The following is an 18406-nucleotide window of genomic DNA, read 5'->3' as shown; positions in this document are numbered from 1 at the left end:
CTCAACTCGCTGCGATCTGATCTCCCCCCCCCCCCCCCCAACTTTGAAGAACGTAACCCCCGAGCTTTTGGGGGTTTATGGCCCCTTGAAACAAATATACACTCAACTCAGGGTTTCAGGTTTCCTTCTTCATAATTGCCTATTTAAAAAAACAAAACATTTTTCTAGTTCAATAACTAAGTTTTCATGCATTGATTTGATGCAAGAACTTTAACATAATAGAACCTAGATTGTGAATATTTCTGACCATTAATTTCGATAATCATTTTTCAAAGTAAAATTTTCACAAGAAATTCTGACAGTCGTTTAAAAACGTAGACATTAGTAATACTTTTACTAATTCTAAGCTCAGGTTTCGTAAATCTATTCACGAAACTATATTAAAATCGCGGCAATAATGATGCAAACCAACAGATAACAATTTCAAAGTGTCAAATCTCTTCGACTCAAGCTTAGGTGAACTCACACACACTGCAGCGTAACTCCTTAAGCTCAACACCGGCGCCGCAGGCGTCGGACGCCTACGGTGCGCGGTGTTGGAGCTTACTGCAAGCTCATCGCAACTCACACACACTACACATCAGCACTGCACTTTGTGTTGACTGAAGGCAGCTTGCGACGGAACTGTCAGTCCAATGGTTTTCTTGGGAAAACTTTCCTTTAGAAAATGATAATCAAATTTTAGTATACATTGCCGTAATAATCACAAAATAAGCTTTCATTTCATACCTACATTCACGAAAACTATATACAAATCGCGGCAATAATGATGGAAATAGGTCTCTAAGTTTGGACGTGGACGGGAAGCTTCGTGTGTATCTCTGTGGCTTGTGCCCGACCCTGTGCATAGTGCATTTAATACGCAACTTAATGTGAGTGGATGGTCATCGGTCGTGTGTCTACGGATGTCATGTTGAATATCCATGAGGTGTCTCTGTACGTCGTCACGCATATCCTGCATTATGCATGTCGCGTCTGTTTTCGCCCTGGACGTCGACACGGAGGAGGACCTCGGGCGGAGTATAGCCAATTCGCTAGAGTAGACTCTCCCGCGGACGATGGCACCGGGCACGGGTACCCCGAGGGGAGGGTTCAGGAGGAGATAGCCGCACCAACTTGGGTCGGCGATCTCATTAAAAAACAATAGAATACAAAGGCTCGCCGAGACGTCGCGCCCCCCGCGGAGCCTTAGCGTATTATTATTATAGATTATTATTATTATTATTATTACATGAAGATTCACATGGTTTAACTTAAGAAATGTTTCAATTCAAACCAACTCTCCATAAGTTATTGGTCCAGGGTAGAAGTCCAGAGGTTGAATTGTACCAGGGGTGCGATTGTTTGTCATTTTAGATTAGCATTGAATCACTATCATTTGAGAGAGGCGGTGTAGATCAAGGTATCCAAGGCCTCTGTTCATACATGTATTGTAGACCGCTGCCTCTGTTCATACTTGGATCTTCAGAAAGCCTCTTTTATGAAACATATTTTGGAGCTGCCTGCGATACCGTTGCTAAGGATCAAATATTGTCATTAGCAGTACCGTATCAAATGTAACTGCTTTATTGCAGGCATAGAACATTATTCTGATTGAATTATATTTCTTCATGGGTATTCACATTGTACTACCTGACTGGATAGCCTTGTTGATGATCTGTAAATGATCTTGATATTTATCATTGTAACACTGTCATTGTCAATGGAGTTGATTTATCTTTCTATCTTTATGTTTTTCAAGGGGCCACGGTAGATGTCACATTGAATTTCCAAATTATTGCTCTTATCATTGTTTAATCATATTTTTAATTTTTTTTTAATTCCAATATGTTTATGGGAAGAAGGCTTAACCGCACATCAAACAGTGTGCAAACGCCTCTCCAAGGGAAACAAACAGGATTAATATCAAAATGTCAATTGGGTCTAAATGTGCAGTTCATTACCTAATCAACGATTGAATGATCTTGTTACTTGGTTCATTGTAACAGATCATCAGTATGATCAGTGGCACTGTTTCACATCTGGTGTTGATTTTACAAGCGCATTAACTTGTCTTCTGACAGCCAATAGGGCATTAACTCAATGTAAAGTCAAGTACAGAAGTTAATGCCCATCTAGCGCTCAGCAGACAATTCAAACCGTATTCAATTTCAAAGATGAAAGAGATCGAAACTGAGCATAGACACAAAAACACTTGAGCAACAATGGTCCTGTTTCATAGCATCGTAAAGTTTTGTAAACTGCTTATAAAATTAGGTCAGAGGTAACTGGTATTAAGCAAGTTCATATCATTAGAACTTTTACTTTTGTATAGAGTGAAACTCCTGTATTGTGCGTAGAAAACAAGAAGCACACTGACAGAACTTATTTTATGAATAGTTAACATTCTTCTGACTCTCAGAAGATGAGTTTGCTCTCGCAGCATTCAGGCAGTAAGTCCCACCGGCAACCATTTTGTACACCAGGGTTGAGGGAGACAGCTAGAATAAAATGCATTGACATAGCACCAGTGCAGGGTTTGAACCCACAATCTCATGAACAAAATTGAAGGAAAAAACCACATATATATATGTAACTAACAGAGTTGCTAGTCACTTGCTAAGTTAACTTATTTTAAATCTTTCATGTTGAAATTTGAGAGGAATACCAAAGGTTTTTTTTCTTTTCAAATTTACAGATAAAAATGGTCGAAATTTTGAATGTTTCGTTCTAAAAGGTCTTGAAAGAAGTTTTGGTACACTTTAATTAATCAATTACTTGGAGGCATGAGAAAATTGGGAAAAAGACAACAAAACAAGAAATAGAGAAAGCAATGGAGATTTGCGTTAAAAAAAGAAACAATATCCTTTCTTTGTGGATCCCATTATCACAGGAAATGTTGTTGTTGCTGTTTGGCTGTCAAGTTGCATCCTTTAGATAGTCAGCTAGAAAACAAAGCTGTCAAACAAAGTATTTAAAAGAAGAGGGGTTTGTGCTATCATGTCCTGTGTTTAGTTAACACCATTGTTTCTGTTAGAGGAAAAACAATTTCTTCTTCTTGACTTGTGTTGCTTTGTAACCTAAGGCAAAACAAAACTCCCTGTATGGAATTTCATCTTACCTAGAATAACGGATCTTTAAAAACACACTAATTCTGTCACAAAGAAACTTAACTTTCCTGTCCAGCCCCCTCCCCCACCTCCATCTCTCTCTCTCTCTCTCTCTCTCTCTCTCTCTCTCTCTCTCTCTAAGTGAAAAAACTGGATTGTGTATTTTATTATGAATCTGCAAGACAGCATTTACTTAATCCACCTTAAAATAGGCCACTTGTATGATATAAATCAAACATTAAATTTGATACGTTAGCACTTCAAGTAACCTCCTCCTTAATTTGGTTTGAACTCAAAATGTTATGAAAAGAGTATTTTGAGAGATCCCCTTAAGCACACATTCGACAGCTGTCCATATTTTACATCAAAAGTCTGGCACTCAAGTCTATCACTACCAGCAACAATATTTCCAATGTAACGACTCAACAACCCGCAACTGCTCTCCCTCCGCAGTGAGCGAAGCACCAACTGCAGCTATCGAATTGAGGAAAGGAGTTAAGATCATTTGGGCGCAAGCCTGTCGTGCTAATTTGTGCCCCCCTGCCGTCACCCTTACAGGGTCTGCCTAGCACCCTCGTTGAAACAAATTAGTTTACTACCTGCCTACTTGAAGAGCCACGCTCTCCCTTCACTCACTCCTCTCTCCTCCGCTTGCTCTCCCCAAATATGGACTTGTTCCCGATTCAAAACCTCTCGGCGGGACTTCTCCCAGTCATTTTCGGCAATTATGGATCTCAATCGAGGATTAGTCTGTGATTGTTTGAAGAAGAACCGAAGAATTGGTTCCGTAGCTTGAACTTGGTCGGGTCAGTCACATACCAAACATTCTTTCATCGGCTCAGCTGTTTCTTCAAAGGAATTCAGGATTGATAACACCATTCACAATACTTTGTTCTCTTGGATTGTTCTACAAACTACAATGAAAATGTTTTCTCTAATATCTATGCATGTTAGGTAAGTTTTTAACATCTTAAATTTGTATCACAACTTTTATTTAGAACAAGATGTAAAAAATGAATATTTCTAAAAAAGTTTAATGTATTTGTAAAAGTCTGTTATTCATACATATCTATTCATCTAAATTATAAGTTTTTATTTGAATCACAATTCTTATTCTGGAGAGCAACTTGTGAAAGATTATGATTTACTTGTTAATTTCCGTAATGCTAATAACTTGATTATGTGTGAACCTTTTAAAGGCTTTTATCTGGTATTCTTACTTTCTAGAATATTTTTGGTGAACAATTCTACTACTTTTCTGTTGATAGTACACTTTGTATGTTCTTTAGTGTTTATGAAAAGTAGGGTAAAGTCAAATAAAATAAAACAATAAAGCATAATTATTAATTCAAAGAAATGAGCAATAAAGAACTCTATTGATTGGAGCCACAAATCTAACATTGACAGATATTAATCCCAAGTCATTATCTCAATTATCACTTGGTGCTTGCTGTCATGGGAGTTTCCCCAAGATAAGATAATCTTATCCCTATATCTCTACAGCCTTGTAGGCAGCCAAGGAAATGCCATGTCTGACCCCCTTCATCTGTTATAAGCTTTATTTAACTAATACGATTTAAGATAGCTCCTTCATTAATTATCACTCATTAAGAATAGTTTTATGTCATGTGTATTAAACACACAAACAAGATAGATGTTTGTGAAAGGGCAATACAACCTTTATGATAAGGCCCTCTAAAAAGAAAAGACCTTATTGAGTAATAGATAAACTTTTTTGTTTTGTGTCTGCTTTCATTCAAATTTTCTGTTAGTAGTAGTTTAAACATGACAATGTGGTGTTCCTTCATAAATTATACTAATTGCTCTTGAGTATGTTTAAAGGCAACTCCATAAACACACACAATGGTAATTAAGAACTAATTTGATTTAACTAGTTAGAGATTATAATATTAATCTTTCATAAAAGATTCTATATTTGAAACAAATTAATGCCTTGATGAGACATTCATTATAACCTGTCATGTACACACATTTGGTTTCTTTAAAAAAAAATAGATCCTGGCAAGGGATAACAATTATTTGTATACTCTCATTGATTAATGATCTACTTGGAGGAAGAAAAGGAAAGTTTACAGGCCCAGCAATTTATAACTTCTTTTAGTTTGCTCTAGATTTTTAAAACAAATTGTGGGTTTTATATTAAAAAATGGGTGAGCCTTACTAAAATTATGTACAAGCTAACAGGTCTTTAGAATAATCCTTCATCAAAATCCAATTTCATATATTCCAGATTGCACCTCGAGGGGCATTCCTTTGCTTCATTAGATTTGGTGACAAAATTGAGGTTAAATTAAATGTATATTTCATGACTTTTCCCTGCAGACCATTTCTAGAAGTGAGTCAAGATTTGTTTTCTCTCGATCTTGTCTCCACCAATGTGAGCAGTGATTAACCCTTCATTCAGACTACCTGATTTCATTGTATATACGATAAGTCATTGCTTTTACCTAGTCTCAATATTGTATAAAGAAAGTTCCTGTAATGAAATGTAGTATATCGCGAAACGCATTTTTGAGCCTCGTCTCGAACAAAACTCGATGAAACACAGGGCCTGCTTAAGTCTGAACGTCTTATCATACAAAAACGGTATAACTGGGCATAGCTTATCATTAGCTCGCAGTGATGACTGGCCAGCTGTTATGCTAATTGACCTCTTCTTTATTATGATGTTGCTTTATTTTAGTCCGACAATGATTCTTTATACAATGTTTCTTTTTACAATATTCTTTATACAACGTTTCTTTATACAAGGCTTTTTTTATGCAACATTTCTTTATACAACGTTTCTTTATACAACGTTTCTTTATGCAACGTTTCTTTATGCAACGTTTCTTTATACAACGTTTCTTTATACAATGTTTCTTTATGCAACGTTTCTTTATACAACGTTGTTACATATTTCCTTCAGTCTGAACTGGTATTAATTCTTGAATGTTTTAACGTGGTGACTAACCATTTATACCTGACTGTGAATTGCGTTAGTGAATCAGCAGTTTGGAGTGAGGTAGACTAGAGACACTAGTAACACCGCCAGCCAGAAATTGGATTTGACCAAGAGTTGCAAAGAGGGATTGCAAGGAGGGGTTGAAGGAGGGGTAATTGCCAAAAAGGCGGTCGTAGGTTAATATCTGAGGAGATTTATCGGAGAGGATCTGACCATTTTTAGTAGGTCCATGATCTAACATATGCTTCAGTGACATTTTACTCTAAAAGATATGGGTCCAGTCTTGGGTTGCATCAATGAAATTTAGTTTGGAGTTAGGTTTAGGGTTTGATAGCAGTGAGGTACAGTGAAACCTGTTTATAAAGAACACCCAAGGAAGACAAGAAAATTGGTCTTTACAGACTGGTTCCTTTACTACATGTTTCAATGAGAAACAAACAAATGTGGTCTTTGTTGACAGGTGATCGCTAAACCAGGTTTGACCATTGTGTTGTGTCTATGGGAAGAATTACGCAATAGTCACCTTGCAAGTAGTACACTGAAATATTATCAGTTGATTGATATCTTTTCCCAAAAAATCTTGATGCAAATATAAAGCAAAAGTCAGTTACAATGCTGTATATATCTATAATAAGGTAATGCACTGAGAAACAGTAGTGTCATGGGTTGATCTAGTTATATTTCCTGCCATGTGCGTATACCTTAGACAAGGTATTTTGTCTGAATTAACCACCCTTTACACAGGATACCCGGTACAAATAATTTTGTGAATGCTTGTATCCGTAAGCACACATTATTATTTGGAATGAAAAAAGTGCACTCTATGGTGAATATAAGGGGTACTCATCAATCTAATGTTTTGGTATATATGATAATGCAAAGTAAGAATAGGTAACAATATTTGATGTCAATGCTTTTGCCATCTCAAATTGATGAAAAAGAATGAATACTCTTATAAACCTCATGTAATGAATTACAAGCTATATCCCAAATTTGTCTGGTCAAAGGCTGACGAGCATCACCTCGTATCATTTAACACAAGTTCCATGGCCTTGTAGTTCTTAAAAGGATGGTATTGTCTATCGTTTGTCTGTAACCCAAGCTAGAATGTTACATAATCGACCATCTCCATAAACAAGTCCTGGTCAAGTTTCAAGAAATGTAAGGGTAGATGGAAACATGTTAGGGATGGGCATGAGGTCAAACACGCTAATGTTACAGATCTTCCAAGCACAGAAGGGCATGTACTTTCATATCACCCCAGGTCAATGCTTATGCTTGTACTTATATTGCAGGAAGTTGGCAAATGGCTTATTTTATGATTAGTTAGGATTAAAGGAAGGCAATCACTATTTATAAATTTGTTGTCCACTTATTTTAAGGAACAGACTCTACTTTTACATTTAAATAAAATTCCATAAACATTTAATCGTAGTGACAGTCTCTGGCTGTCAGCCGTTTCAGTTCACCACCTTTGGGGTGTTGTCTACCGGAACTATATTGTTTTTCACCCCTGTGACGTTAATTGAGGTTTCATGTTGCAAAAGAGTCCGCCTCACAGCTTATAAATACAGAAATTTGAAATATTTTCTTTAATTTTTCTGAAAATAGCTGGTTATAAGATGAAGAAAAAGAAGTTTGTCTGTGATATTGTTTTTCGTGGTAAACAAAATTTCATCACCTTGTGTTAGAAATGTGATGGTAGTCTGTAGTGTCGGGTAGGTCAATAAACATGTTTTATTATGTCTCCAATGTCTTCAACATTAATAGGAATTACTCTGCTCTCTATAATGGCTGAAACGGTCTTTTTTAGCTTTCAAGGAATGGCATATGAATATTCTAGACAAGGTTATTCTTACTCAAATTTATGCTCCATATGGGAATCCGGGCAATTAAGGCATCCCCAACTGCTTGACCTTGTGTTATGATGTCATATACAACATTTTACATGAAAGTATTGGACTTCCACCAGAAAACACTACCCACGGATGGTTACTCACCTAAGGATTCCATCAGTCAGTCAGTAGGCATAGATGCTTTTCCATTAGCCTCAACAATTTGAGCTTGAGATATTGTCTATGGAGAATCAGAAGGACATTAACTATGGGTTCAAGTATTTGATCATCGCTTCTCAAGTCTTGAGTTTGGAGTTCCCTGTCCTCATTAGACCAAGTTGAGCAGTTCTTTTTTTGTTTAGGTATGATGACCTACAGCTATCTCACAGTCTAAGTGTGTCTTCAAAGGCAAATGAGCCCACAATTCGGCCATAGAGTGGGATTTGAACAAGCCTCAAGTTTGCTTGGGAATTGGAATAATGAATCGCTCAAGCTATAATCCTAATTGCATTGACAATTTTGTCCACTATTTGTATCTTCATGTTAAATTATAAATGATAATGATTTTATTAACCCAGGGAGCCTCATAAGAGTTCTTCTTGAGGGTCTTGTATTATTACTATTATTACCCCAGCATTGAGATGTACACCTTGAAACACACCTTGCCAAGGATGTACGCACCAAGTAGGAGCTCACAAGTGTAATCACCTATACCCCATTGCTACCACAACTCAAGCTAATTGTGATCAAGCTAATTTCCCCAAATCAGAATTACTGGCCAATTTTTAAGAACTTGGTCCAAAAGAGACCATCGGTAGCTGATAGGCCTCCAGAAGCCATAAATCAAACCAATTTTTGAAATACTATTATTCTAACTAGGTTTTTTTTAATACTGTTTTGAATACTTGGTCTAATGGGGACTAGCCTGAGAGTCCTTCAGTAGCTCTGACTCCTGTGCTATGCGACGCATACCGGCTGTCGTTAATCATTTGCTCGTCCTACAATCACAAACCGATTTTCCAGAATAGGAATGCCTGTCTTATTGTCATGGCCCACGCTGGCTCATGTCTTGAAAATAAGCCCTGACGTAATTCTCATTTCAGTCCTACAAAAGTCCTACCCGCAGCGAGTGGTATTTATAGCGGGACGTGTGGTGCTGAAGCTCACAGGTTATTGTTGTGGATAAACTTTATAAGACATCTCAAAATATTTACTCTGGAGAAGAAGCAGCATGAAGTTGACTGAGCGTACTTCAATGCTAGTGTTTGAGTATGTGTCAATCGTTGATATACTTCCTATTTAGAAATATCAATATTGTATCTTGTGTTATCTCTTGTTAAATGATAACATAAATTCTGCGGCTTGCTCCCCCAAATTTTGTTGTTTTAATGGCAAGGCTTTTCTTCTTCTGGTTTTCTGATCAATAACTTCATTGGAATCCTGGCAACAATTGATTCCTACAAGCTTTGCGTATGTTTTTAATAAGGTCTTTTGTTCAAGCTTTTATAATTTGTAATAATTTTTCATTCGATTCTCATTTTTTTTTCTCTTCCTCAGCAGCCCCGTCATGTTTGGGTCTCACATCAAATCCTCGCGGTCCCATGAGTCCCTTAACTTGGGGCAGCAGTCATCGTTGGACGTCATCGACCTCGCTGGCAACGACCTGGTGGTCAGACCTCTCCATTCCAGCATCCTAGGCCAGGACCATTGCTTTCAGATCAAGACCTCATTAGGAAGCAAGTACTACTCCTGCCGCTCAGCAAGCGAGAGGGACAAATGGATAGAGAGGTAGCCCACATATTATTTTATGTGTATCTTAATGTACAGTCTTAACATTATAAATGTGGGTCCAACATTGCGGTTCCACAAATCCCTCAACCTGGGACCATATCCATAACCCAGGAGTGGAGCCTAGATAAGGTCCTATATCATATCCTTGTGGTACCACAACTCCTTCAACCGCATTGAATATCCAACAGAGGACACTAGAACTATTTAACACAATACCGTAATTTTGAAGAGAGTTAGAACCAAGGTTAACCCTTATAACCCCTACCTCTCGTTTTTTTTACACAGCAGGGTTTAAACACTTTTCAACATTTTAGTTTGAAGTTATTCTTCCAAACTGTATTGGTTGTAGAGTCTTCTCAGGGGTATGTGCAGATTTTCCCCTTTTCTTCCCCTTTCAGTGATTTAGAGGTTGATGACATTTAGATGTACAAGTATCAGTTACTGCAAAAGATGTTCATCAGCAAAACAAAATGATTAAGCTATAACATTTTTGATAACAGGAAAAGAGTGGGAGGGAAGGCAATGTAAAGATACATCTTTCCAGGGCTCTTCAATGAATACACAGTAGCTATTTCTGAAGCAGTCATGGGCTCTGGATTGTAATTAGAAGAACGGGCGTAAGGAGTGAAAAGTAACGACGCAGTTAAGCACATTACACTGTGAAGAGGATATTGCCAATTTGAGCGTAGGTTGAAGATTTGAGGAGGGGTGAGGGGGGAGGGGGGACGGGGTGCTCTACTGACCAGAATAGATGTTGATGACAGGCAAGATTTGACTAAATTTCCTCCGTTTTGTATTCCTGTGCCAATCTTTCTCGCACTTTCAGGAGTTAAATAACAAAGCATTGCCTAGAAAGCTTTTCCATATCATCCGCATTTAGAGGTGGTGTAGTCAAGTGGATTCACACTTAACTGGAGATGCAAAGGTTGTAGGTTCAAGCCCAGGGGTGTGACAGTAGTCTACATTTGCCACACTCGACCCAGGTGTAAAATGAGTACCAGTAGAAAGGAATACGGTGAATGCATTGAGAAGTGAAATTGGAAGCTAGAGCCAGGGTAATAAATGAGCACCTTGAGTGCCTTGCATAGTGGATATGAGCATCATAGAAATATCCTATATTACTAAGTAGTAGTATCATCATCAACATCATCGTCATCATCATCATCATCATCATCATCATCATCATCATCATCATCATTATCATCATCATTATCATCATCATATTATTATCATTAATACTATTCTTGTTGTTGTTATTGTTATATCATGACACTGCATTGGTTCTAACCTCAGTGAGTAGAAGACAGTTAACTTTTCATACTCATTCGCTGAAAGGCATTCGGCGATACCATTTTTGCCTGGCCCATTGTTTCTACCACTACGTTCATTGGACAGAAATTATAGCATCGGGGTGCAATAACCCATATCCCCTTGCATGTAGCCCTAACAAAGATTGGAAGACAAGTTTTGTATAAACAGCCACTTCAACCTAAAAAGTACTTTAACTCACAGCCATAGCTTCAAAGAGAATGAGTAAAACAAAACAAAAATCCCTTGAATGTATGATGACTAGAATAATCCATTTTTCCTCAATTTTGGCAGAGAACAGAAACTGCAGACGACGCTAATTGTCCTTCGATGTCCCAGTTATTCCCTGGAAAGAATGAGGCATTCTTTTTAGATCCAAACATTTCCCAAATTTTCCAACATATTCATCAACGTGCGTGTTATATTCATTTGAGAAGTAGATTGTTTCGACCTTGTATGTCCCATATAGCATTATCTGAAAGACAGTAATTGCTGGCCAGAGAGGTAGTTGACACCGCTAAAAATACCCCCTCAGTCTCAACAAACAAATCCATTCCTTCGTGTCCTGTCCTATCGCCAGTGCCAATCATATTGCCTCTTGGAGAAAATGTCAAAAAGTAATGTGTAACGGTTTTATGACATCATCAAGGAAACTAATATCTTTCAGGGTAAGAAGATGTGTTGCTGTCACTTCGCTGTTGGCTCTTTCTTGTAAAAAGGATATAAAATAGGAAAAAAGCACCTAAAAATACTTTGTATACTGTAAAATACCTTCCTTTTATTCAGTGCTTGATCCACATTTTTTATTAGGTATATTTAACAATTTCACTTTCAGTCACTTTTCGCAACTGTCTTGTAGGTCATAGTAACGTTAAAATATAAAAGTGAAGCAATGCTAATATTTTCTAAGATATAAAGTTGATGGTATATTTGCAAAATTGGAAGTGAATCAAGTGGATAAGGTACTGTGGATCTCCAAAGAACTTGATGATAATTTGTTTAAACAATATTGATGAAAGTTCCTGCAACCAGTGTTCAGAGTTAGACACACCATATCATGTAAAGTCAAATAACCTTGAGGAAATTTAAATTGTTTCCCTTGTACTATGTACATGGAAGTGACCTACATCTGGTGGTCGGACATTGATTGGTCCTCAAGTAATTAATTACAGTTGTTAGTTTTACTTACTGTGCTGCCTATTGAGTTTTTTGGGGCTAAAACAGCACTATAAACCCTCTCACCCCTCCCTATTCAATAACCATTTATTATCTAAGAAAGACCTTAGCCCCTCCCCCTTTTATGAAGCCTGTGCCCATTCGATACCTGGACCAACATTATGCAACTTGTTAGTATTGTATGGGACAGTATGGGACCAAGTACCTGGGACTTGCCAAAGTATATGTTTATTTTTATATTTAATAATCTCTCTTTTTCTTTGTTTCAGCATATTGAGTGCACACTATCCTGACAAAGATGAGAGAAGAAGAACAGACTCCTCTCTCAACATCTGGGTGGTAGAGGCAAAGAACATCCCTCAAAAGAAAAAGTGAGTACAATCTTCACAATCATCTCTCTCTCTCTCTCTCTCTCTCTCTCTCTCTCTCTCTCTCTCTCTCTCTCTCTCTCTTCTCACACACACTCTCTCTCTCTCTCTCTCTCTCTCTCTCACTCTTCTCCTCTCTCCTACTTAAACATCCCTTAACTTCTCAATGCTCAGGACAATTGCAGATTGATGACGTCATATGTTTAACAGTCTAGGACCCTGCGTCCCGTATAAAGACTTTTGATTGCTCTAAGTCAGTTTTATGTTCGTTTACCAATCAGTCACAGTGTCTTTAATGTACAGAGTTCTGACTTATCATCAAATCAGTTGATTCAGATCAGCTGCAAACATTTATTAGACAGCGCCCAGAATACGGCTATTTTTTCCCTGAGGCAGAATTTTTATGTTCCCTATACGGAGTAATAAAGATGAAGTAATCTTAGAATATGTAGACTATACACTGTTTTATTGTCTTCAAGAGACAGGGGAGTCTTATACGCCAGACTCAATTTAAACAGTATTCCAAGAAAAAGGGGAAACCCCATTCTCTGTTGAAATTAAAATATTATTTAATGTTTCACTTCAAAGTAAGCTCCCTAATTCTAGCAAGCTGCTATCCAAATTACTTGACTCAGGTTGAATTTTATCAGGTTACTCATAATACTTTCCGTACTTATTCTATCAACATTTTTCATCTCCAGGCTTGCATTTTTCTGTTAATAGGCTCTACACTTTTAGATTAACCTGTCGAAGTTGATATAGGGGACATTTAAATAATTTGTTTTTATTATCTCACTGAATAATAATCTAATGCCACAGTTGGGATGGAAGAGAGTAAGTAAACATATTTTAAAAACCAATCTCGCAAAACTTATGCTCATACTTATTCACAGCTGTCTTTCATTTTACCCACTCTTGTTCAATATTGTGGCAGTTTTAATTATGTTTGTGAAATATTATCATGCAAGAGCATATAGAAAGTTATCACCTTTAGTTTGTTATGCATCTATTATTTCCACATTGTTTGTATGTTTGTGTATTTGTTTTAGAACAAAATCTGCCCCTCCCCCTTTTCTATAGTGTAAATAAATGAAAATTTAGGGTTTCACAGTGACAATATTTATGTTTTTGACAGTTGTCAAGGTGAACATTTGTATAAGTAGAAAGTGTCTGAAAATTCAAGGTGTTTGAATGATTATTTAATCACCACAAAGTTTATTGGTATATTTTCTGTAATTTGTTTGTCTTGGTTTTCACCCTGGCCTATATATTTATTGAATAAATTGGGTTTTTTATTGTTCAGTTTAGGGTTAAACAGGTATTTGATTGGGGTTGTGGATAAAGAGATTAAAAACAGGAAATAATTGTTTGAATAGGCAATATGCTGAAATATATGAAGTAAAGATGCCATAAATTGTTGAATATCTGAATTTCACATTTGGGGCATCATTAAATTCTGTTATTTAGTTAAAATGATTTTTTTTTCCTTTGGGGTTTATCTCAATTGGGGTGGTTGGTGTATGTTGTCTTTAAAAAAAGAAGAAAATTATAATGAATTACATTTATATGGGAATATGAAATGTAATCGGTTTGTGTATATGGGCTACAAAAGATTGGAAATAATCTTGTTTGACAAAGACAGTTACGGTATGCGAAATTTTGAAATGAAAGATGTCTTTAATATCAAATAGAGAACCTGACTCGCCCATTTGAGGCCTGATTGCATCTGTTCTATCATTAAAGCTGAATACATTCAAAGTTTATTACCTTGTATGTGGGTGTAGATATGGATCATTTAATATTTAACGATTCATAGAAGAAATCAATCTGTTCATGTTTTGACTAATTGTGTAAATGTCTTACAGTCATAATTGCGCACTCATCCATGTCATGTACCATAATGATATTTGTAGATGTTGCATTATTTCTCTCATTTTACTTGCAGATTAATAGTATTGTGAACTTAATCATCTGAATTCATTGAGATATGCTTGTACACATGTAGATAGCAATAAGCCTACTTGAGGAAATGGTTGTTACATGGTGTACATGTGTTTGGTTTAAAGGTAAAGACCAGTATTGGAAACGCCCCAATTTCAAAAATTGAAATGGAAGCTCTCATTACCAATCATGTGAAAGAATATGTTTTGACTAATAGATGAGGATAAAAAATTTGCCAGGAAACCGCCTACTAATTCATATATTTGGTAAAGTTGTTTCTTTCATGGTCTGTGAGAGATATAGGGTAGTCCTATATACATCTTTCTGTGTATAGTACTTGTAACTTTACGAAGAATGGGCCAAATTTCTTATCATTTTGATGATTCCAGAACCTTGCAGATGCTAGATGCTAGATGATCAACCTTTTCTGATCGATTCCACAACGTTTCTTTCACAATGCAATCGCATGACCATAACTGGTCTTTACCTTTAAACGTATGTAGTAGACAAACAAAATGTTATTACCTCAACATTCTATTTTACTTAAGTCAGTATTAACATAGTGATGAACATATATTTGTGTTACACTCCTACTGATTGGGGCTAAAATGAAATGGATATTTTTTTTAATTTCAGATAGAAAACCAAATTAACAGAATTGATGGATAGGACTTTGTAATTAAACACAGGGTCATGGATTGTAAAGTTGTCATTTTGGAACGATGTGTACAAGATTTGTAATGAAGAAAATAATTGAATACCAATCTTATGAAATCCTATCTGTGATATATGTTCATAGCACTTCAAGAGTTGACTATTTCAATTCAGATTGCATTCAAGCCGCCATTGGGACACGTTCCATTCGCTCAAGCAAAACTCAAAACCCATTAATCATGGCCTTTAGTCACTTGTTTTTTGCGTAGGTGTATGTTTAGCGTACACAGATGCACAGTAGCGCTTCATAGATATCCATCATGCATGTTACACCCCTCTTTCAGCCTAGCACAATCCATCACATAGCTACTCTACTTGAAAACCATGTAGCTGTACAATAAATTAGTTGTATTATTTAGTTTAAAAGTTGTGTAATGGAGCATCGTAGAGGAAAACGTCAAATAGGGAAAGTGGAAAACAGTTTAAGCATCGTTTTAAAGGAAACTCTATGAAGTCAATCAGAGTCCACTTCTAATGGGAACATGGTATCATACAACAATGGTCTATTTAACCGGGCAGGGCTAATCATGAGTGTGCTTTGATGCTTTGCCAGCTAACATGTCAAATCACTCTTCAAAACTAGTTTCTTTATACAATACATGTTCAAGTTTGTGTGCCCCATCTGTACTACGATGATTCTTTATACAACGTTTTGTCCCTGGTGTAAATGACTAGATCTCCATCATGCACATTGCACTCTCACCGATGACTCACTCATGCTAACTGGGCCGGCATAGTTGGAATATCTCACGTTCATACCGCAGAGTCAATATCATAAGGGCTCTCGCTGCTTAAAACAATACTACTCGCAAGCGGAAGGGTTAGACACAAAAATCAATGCAAACATATTAACACAGTGGGGGGAAGTGGTTATATGGCTGAGTTGGAGATAGAAAGAATGTAAATAGTGCTGAGTGATTTGTGAATGATGCGTATCAAGTAATACCATTGGGGATGTTTTATTTGCAGATGTAAGTAAATGATAGCCGAGTGGTATTCAGGGAATTAGATATTGATTCAAATTGCCAACAAACTTATTTGTAATGCTTTGAAGTACAGGCCACTTTTATTACAGGGTATTTTCATAAAACTTTTAAAACCAAAAATATATTTTTGATGCACACAAAAAGAGATAGAAAACTTAGATTCTTTTTTTGTTTTGTTAGATTTTTTTATGTATAAAGGCATGGTTGTACTTGTATTATCCTTGTAAATTTGCTTCAATACTGTTGCATAGAATCATCTAAACATAACTACAAAAATTATAATTTTGCCCCCTTGTAAAAGAGGTTTATGAGAGATCTCGGTTGCTGCCTAAAAGGTTGCTGGCGGACTTTCAAATCCACATGAATACCGCTGAAACCATGGACGTTGTGCTTCATGCCTATTCTATATATATTTTCTTTTTGTGAATTATTGCAAGAAAACCTGCATGTTTGCACACATCCAATATATGCTTTTTTTTAACCTGAATACCTCAGGTCTCTGTTTTTGAGTAAAAGTGAACCATTTCCCCCATAATCGTGTGTTTTCCTTGTTAAATGTGTTACATGTATGAGCTATTTTCCACCATGAACTATATTGCACTCCATACTTTTATTTATGTTGTTCCCATTTCTTTGAATATCTAATATAACGTGTAATGAATTAACAAATGTTTTGATTTTTGCTTGATTGGAAGATGTAGAAATAATTCAAACTACCGTATCTACTTTGGTTTGATTAAAATTGAAAGTATACAGGGTGACTAAAAAGAAATTAAGGAGATTTTGATGGGTAACATCTTAGAAAGTAGAAAGCCAATGAAAACCTTATTGGAGGTTTTTGTAAACATCCCGTAAAAAAGGGATTTTACCCTGCACATCTTGTAGTTTTCCTGCATCATTATTCAGCATATAGCTATCCTGAATCGCTTTCATTTTCTTTGTTATTTTTTTTTTTTACCAGTAAGAGTGAGAAATTATTACTTGTAGATGATGCTTGTAGAAGTTGTTTAAATGTTTCTTTAAACACTTTCTAGTTGTTCTATCAATTGTTCTAGTTTATCCCTTGAATGACTTATAGCCCTCTCGTCCTTATGTATTAATCTGTCTTTTCTTAAAAGCCCTTCATGTTCTTCCTCAATATATTCTTTTGTTATTATCATTTTTAACCTCTTATGTCCTTGTTGCACTCAGGTACTTCTGTGAGATCTGTCTTGATGATAGTCTCTATGCCAGGACCACGCCCAAGCAGCGGAATGACATGGTCTTCTGGGGGGAACAGTTCACATTCAAGTAAGTCCATCATACCACCCCCCCCCCCCCTCCCCCATCCCCCCTCCCCCTCCCAATCCTCACTGCCGAAAAAAGGGTGTACTTGTCTGGATTACCAGGAATAAGAGATGAGGCCAGATTACCAGGAATATTAATGGTACTCCTTCAGGAACCATTGCTCCATTATGCCTATTAAAGTAATGTGCATGAACCAATTAATAGCGTGTTCACAAATCATCAAAAGCCCCATGATAGGAGCGTTATTTTTATCAGCACCCATTCAGAAAACCCATGTATCTCGTTAAGGGGTCGATCCGAGCTGAGCAGTAGAGCTACTGGAAATATAATGACCTTTGACCGATATTAGGCGTGAGATAGATCTTCTATTCACATTTAGTCTATCATACCTACAATCATACCTACCTGTATACCTAGGTGCAATTAGAAATAGCATGTGAATATGTCGACACATTTGAGATTTCATTTTATTGAACAAGCTAGAAGAAACCAAGAAGTTGCTGGTAACTTCTTGAAGAAACATGCTCTCTCCCTGAGAAATGTGTTGATGCTAGGTCAGGGTGTACCTCATTCAACCCTGAATTCGTGTTAAGTTACCATTGGCATGGTCTTTAATATGTTTATTCAGTTACGATGTTGACTTGAGCTGATGTGTAAGTGTTGACTTGAATTATGCCGACGAGGCAAGTTTTCTCATGTATCCTGCGTTACCGATGTTCAATGAACCAGAGTCCGTATTCCCAAGAAACCTTTCCAAACTTAGCCCCATCAGGAAGACGTCTCAATCCTTGCCAAATCATTCCCGGCCTGGCGCTACACATATGCCAAGTCTGCCATCACTTCCTATAACCCTATGCAATCTACAATCTGATCAAGAATCTTGTTTTATTTCTTTCAGATTCATAGTGGTAATAATGGTCATATTTCAATTGGATACTCCGTAGAG

General features: G+C 36.8%; 1 protein-coding gene across 11 annotated transcripts in view; it reads left to right on the top strand.

Annotated features, from left to right (window-relative positions):
• Positions 1–18406, top strand: part of LOC574558 (ras GTPase-activating protein nGAP) — a 99948-nt gene that overhangs the window by 43753 nt on the left and 37789 nt on the right. For 7 of the 11 annotated variants that reach the window (XM_030997768.1, XM_030997770.1, XM_030997774.1 and 4 more), the window contains 4 exons: positions 9447–9677; positions 12434–12535; positions 13352–13366; positions 17365–17463. In XM_030997768.1, the coding sequence (XP_030853628.1) occupies positions 9447–9677; positions 12434–12535; positions 13352–13366; positions 17365–17463 (447 nt within the window). Of the gene's footprint in view, positions 1–3548; positions 4044–9446; positions 9678–12433; positions 12536–13351; positions 13367–17364; positions 17464–18406 lie in introns of those variants that run through there. The other 4 variants (XM_030997766.1, XM_030997777.1, XM_030997776.1 and 1 more) reach the window with 3 other exon arrangements.

The sequence above is a fragment of the Strongylocentrotus purpuratus genome, unplaced genomic scaffold (assembly GCF_000002235.5).
Source record: "Strongylocentrotus purpuratus isolate Spur 01 unplaced genomic scaffold, Spur_5.0 spur5_scaffold_4, whole genome shotgun sequence".
In the NCBI taxonomy this organism is placed as follows: Eukaryota; Metazoa; Echinodermata; class Echinoidea; order Camarodonta; family Strongylocentrotidae; genus Strongylocentrotus; species Strongylocentrotus purpuratus.
The sequence above is the reverse complement of the archived record's forward strand: the minus strand, read 5'-3'. Positions and strand labels throughout refer to the sequence as shown.